At 53.8% G+C, this 4,870-nt stretch overlaps 1 protein-coding gene across 1 annotated transcript in view; it reads left to right on the forward strand.

Moving 5' to 3' along the window:
* Positions 1-4,461, forward strand: part of FLYWCH1 (FLYWCH-type zinc finger 1) — a 22,820-nt gene extending 18,359 nt beyond the window's left edge. Inside the window, exons 10-13 of the mRNA XM_004373416.2 lie at positions 1-157; positions 951-1,223; positions 2,379-2,451; positions 3,346-4,461. Coding sequence (XP_004373473.2) covers positions 1-157; positions 951-1,223; positions 2,379-2,451; positions 3,346-3,385 — 543 coding nt within the window. The 3' untranslated portion in view covers positions 3,386-4,461. The remainder of the gene's footprint in view (positions 158-950; positions 1,224-2,378; positions 2,452-3,345) is intronic.
* Positions 4,462-4,870: the final 409 nt, after the last annotated feature.

The raw sequence follows: 4,870 nt of genomic DNA on the forward strand, positions 1-4,870 counted from the left end.
CGGGACCAGGCCCGCATGGGCTGCCGCAGCCGGGCCATCACCCAGGGCCCACGGGTGATGGTGATGCGGGGGCACAGCCACCCGCCCGACCTGGGCGGCCTGGAGGCCCTGCGGCAGCGGGAGCAGTTCCCCAGCCTGGCCCAGCGGGAAGGCCCAGGTATAAGAAGGGAAGCAGCTCTGGGGCCCTGTCTCCCTGCGCACAGCCTGAGACCGCGTGCTGGGGCGTCCCCTCTGAGGCCACGTCCAGTAGGTCTCTCTGCCCACCTGGGCTGTGAGCCCCTGAGGGCAGGGGCCGCGGCCGCGACTCTCTACCTGTGGTGCTGGTCGAAGGCTGGGCTTGGCGGTCAGTGGGAGGGACTGCTCAGGCCACCAGAGAGGGGGGTGGGGCACCCATTTACGGGAACGCACCAGGCCTTGGGAGGCCTCTGTTGCCCCTTCTTCCTGGGTTGCTTGTCTGTTTCCTGCCCCTCCCTGCCCCGGCCCACCCCCGGCCCACCCTTCTGCTCCCGCCTGGTCCACACGGCCACCCGGCGCAGCATTGCCTGACACTCAGTTCAGGTTCTTAGAGCTCTCGAGAGAGCCGTGGGTTGGTTGCCCACTGGCCGAGGGTCGGGAGACAGGAAGCCGGGAGGCCTGGCCAGGCGGGGGCCACACAGAAGACCCAGCCCAGGCTCTGTCCTGGGGACTGCCATCAAGTGCAGAGTCGGGAGACTTGGAGGTGGACCCACCAGAGTCCATGGGAGAGCGTCAGGGCTGGCCCCAGGCTGGTGGGCTTGAGCATCTGTCCCCAGGGCGCAGGCAGGAACCGCAGGGGTTGCTGCTGGGCGTGGGGGTGGGGAGGTGCATTTCCCAGTGGATGATGGAGACAGAGCCCCCTCCCTGGGACCCGGCCCATCCTCTGCCCCCTGCCTGGATCCCACAGCTCCGCTAACTGTCGCTTTCTCCCTCAGGAGCCCTCCGGCCTCTGGAGTTCCTCAGGACCTCCCTCGGGGGCCGCTTCCTGGTGCATGAGTCCTTCCTCTACAGGAAGGAGAAGGCGGCTGGGGACAAGGTGTACTGGATGTGCCGGGACCAGGCCCGGCTGGGCTGCCGCAGCCGGGCCATCACCCAGGGCCCACGGGTGACGGTGATGCGGGGGCACTGCCACCCGCCTGACCTGGGCGGCCTGGAGGCCCTGCGGCAGCGGGAGCGGCTCCCTGGCCTGGCCCAGCAGGAAGGCCCAGGTACAGACGGGGAGTGAGGAGAGGGCTGAGGGCGTGTGAAAGGGCTGGGGATATCTTGGGAGTCCCTGGGTAGCTACAAACCGAAAAATTGGCAGTTCAAATTCACCCAGAGAGGTGCCTCAGAAGAAGGGCCTGGTGATTGACTTCCGAAAGGTCACAGTCATGAAAACCCTGTGGAGTACAGTACTACTTTGAAACACATGGGTTACCATAAGTTGGAATTGACTCGGTGGTGGTTGAGAGTGTGTGTGTGTGTGTGTGTGCATGTGTGTGCGTGTATCTTGGTCTCTGCTACCTAGTCCAGGGGACAAAGGCCTTAGTGGTCTGTTACTCTCTGAGAAGCTTGGTGTTCTGGCCCAACCCTCTTTCTAGAATCTTCCACCTCTCCTCTTTACTGGCTCCTTCTCCTTAACCTGAAAACACATCTAAATAGGTCCCATCCTTAAAAGCAACCCCTCTTCTAGCTTTCATTTTTCATCTTTCTTTACTTCCAAGAGCTCTTAATTTTTCACAGATCATAGTCCCCTTTGAAAATCTAATGAAAAATACAGACTACTAATGTATTAATGAGAGTACTGACGTTTGAGTGTGTATGTATGTGCACACACAAGCAAACTTTTTAAATAATGAATTTTACTGAATTGAAAATGGATTTCCTTCACATAAACAGAAGGTAAAACCAGTCTTTATAAAGACTAGGTGCCTCACAGTCATGCATGTGAATATTAAGGGCCACATCATGAAAAACACAGAAATGAATCCAAATTGTATAAAAGAAACTTGATTTCCACTAAAAAAAAAAAAGAAGATTTCTGTGAGAAAGTCACTGTTTGGCTTGAGCAAGAAGTGGAAGTTGTAGGTTGCCATTGGCATGATAATGACTGTCATCTTTGATATCCAGTGATTCTCCATCTTTCGATGACAGGCCTGAAGACTGACTCTTTTGAGTCTCACGTAGCTTATTTAATCAGGCACAGGTGGTTTGGCGGCTTTAGAAAACCAGAATTCCCAGTGACTGTGCAAATCAGAGTCATTTCGCCTGTTTTTCTCCATCCTCGAGAACTTGAGGTCCTCATTGACAAGGTGTGTGTCATTAGTTCTGTCAGCTTCAACAAGAAAAGAATTATTAATCCATGTTTTCAATTTTTTTCTCAGAAAAGATAAAACTTCTACCAAAAGTGCAACTGTGCTTCAAGACTTGTTCTCCAGAAAGCCAGCAGATTTATGGGTAACTGTATTAGTTATTTAATGTTGCATCACAAGTTATCCCAAAACTTACTAGCTTAACACAACAAGTCTTACTATCTCTCACAGTTTCTGTGGGTCAAGAATTTAGGAGTGGTTGGACTGGGTGGTTCTGACTTAGGGTCTTTCATGAGGTTGAAGAAAAGATGTCAGCTGGGGCTGCAGTCATCCGAAGGCTTAACTGGGGCTGGGGGATCCACTCTAAAATGGCTCACTTACTCACATGACTATTGGTTGGAGGCCTCAATTGCTTACTATATGGTCCTCTCCTTAGATCTACTTGAGTGTCCTCAAGACATGGCTGCTAGCTTCCCCCACAGTGAGTGGTCCAAGAGAGAGTACACAGCAAGAAGGAAGTTGCCAACACATTCTTCTCAGACACACATGGAACATTCTTCAGGATTGACTGTGTGCTAGGCCATAAAACAAGCCTCCATAAATATAAAAGAATCAAAATCATACAAAGTATGTTCTCTGACCACAATGGAATAAAATTAGGAATCGATAACAGAAAGAAATTTGGGAGATTCACAGATGTGTAGGAATTAAATGCCACACTACTAAATAACCAATGGGTCAAAGAGGAAATCACAAGGGGAATTAGAGAATACTTTGAAATGAATAAAAATGAAGGCATGACATACCACAATTCATGGGATGCAGCTAAAGCAGTGCTTTGAGGGAAATCGATAGCCGTAAACATCTATATTAAAAGAGAAAATCTCAAGTCAACAACAATGTATGTGTGCGTGTATAAAAATGCTCTAGTTCATGGTTATGTCTAGGGAAGAACATTACAAGGATCGTTAACTGTCTATATTGCCTATTTCTGTCATGCTTGAATTTTCATAACGCACACGTGTTTCTTTGTGATCAGGAAAATCACAAGTGTGAAAGTGGACAGCGAGTCGCAGTGACAACAAACCTCCTTCCCCACCAGAGCAGAGGCGCCGTGCGGATTCCAGGTGTCAAGGACATTTCATGTCCACACAGGAACCAGCATCTTCCATCCAGTTAGATTTTGCTCGACAAACGCTTCTTTCCACTCTCCCAAAGGTGCCGAGAGCCTTCACATTCCTTCCAGAGGTCGCCCAGCAGGAATGCTTCCCTGCTGTCCTCAGGCCCCAAGAACCATGCTCGGGGTTGGCAACCTGCAGAGGCCTGTGACACGGGCAAGAGTTGTGGCTGCTGCTCCGGCCTGACAGTCAAAAGGTTTGACTGAGACACTGCCACCCAGGCCCAACAGCTCCCGTTTTCAGGGTGCAGGACTCTGCCACCCAGGCCTTTTCCACTGAGCCCTGCTCTGGCTCCATAAAGTGAGACAGTCGCTGTGGGCACATGTGCTGGAGTCCCTGCCTGTCACTCTGAGCTACGCTCTGTGGACAGGTGTCTCCAGGATGATGCCAGGTGGGCCTCTGTGGCCTTTGGCTGCCTGCTGCCGGGTGTGGCCACAGCCCCTCCCACCTCGCAGTGAGCAAGACCAGATGCTTCTCACGTGCCCTGTCATACTTTCTTTGCTTGGCCGGCCCCCAACTTAAACCCAACATCCATCGGCCCATGGCAGGCGCATCTCGTGTGGCTCCTGAAGTGGGAGCCCAGCCCGGGGTCCGCGGGAAACCGCATGGCGTGGACACCCCAACTGTAGCCAGCAGCTCCCCAGCTGGTTGCCCACGTTCGTCCGAAGCGTGAGGAGAGGCAGGTCCGAAGGCACCAGGAACGCGTCCTGGTCTCCTGTAGGTGGCTCTGCAGAGGGATAGGCTGGTGTCCCGAGAACTCTGGGGGCTCCTGCTCGCTATCAAGGCCACGTCCTCCATCTTGAGTCTCCTTGCTCCCTGCCCATCCTTTGATTGTGGGAGCACACGGCTGCAGGGCCCTTTTCCCTGGAGACCCAGCCTGCGTCCAGCTGTGAGCTTCACCGCTCGCGACCCGTGCTGTTGCTCTGCTTACACCTTTCCCCCAATAAACCCTGTTGTATTAAATCTCACCGTCGCTAGCTGCTGTGTGTCCACCCCTCTGTGCGACATCAGGTGGCTGTGCAGAGCCACCCAGGTCTCCTGCTCCCCGCCCCCCACAATAAGCTGGAAGAGGCAGAGTCGCTCTGACGGAAAGTGAAACCCTTCCCAGGCCTCATTCCGAGAGGGGGAGGTGGAGAAGAGCGTCCATGAGGGGTGCACCCCAAAGGGAGCGTTCACCCCACTAGTAAGATGAGAAAACCGAAGGAAGAAAGCTAAGAGTGGCGGAGCAGTGGGTGGAACCCAGGCGTCCCGACTTAGACCGCAGGGACCCGAGGCCCAACCTCAACTTGAACCCCAGCTGTCCTGGCAGAAGAGAAGGCCCAAAACCACACTCAGCACCATCTACCCGGCCCTCAGGGCTGTAGCGACAAGAGCTGAGTCTGTCCC

The sequence above is a fragment of the Trichechus manatus genome, unplaced genomic scaffold, assembly GCF_000243295.1.
Source record: "Trichechus manatus latirostris isolate Lorelei unplaced genomic scaffold, TriManLat1.0 scaffold00024, whole genome shotgun sequence".
In the NCBI taxonomy this organism is placed as follows: domain Eukaryota; kingdom Metazoa; phylum Chordata; class Mammalia; order Sirenia; family Trichechidae; genus Trichechus; species Trichechus manatus.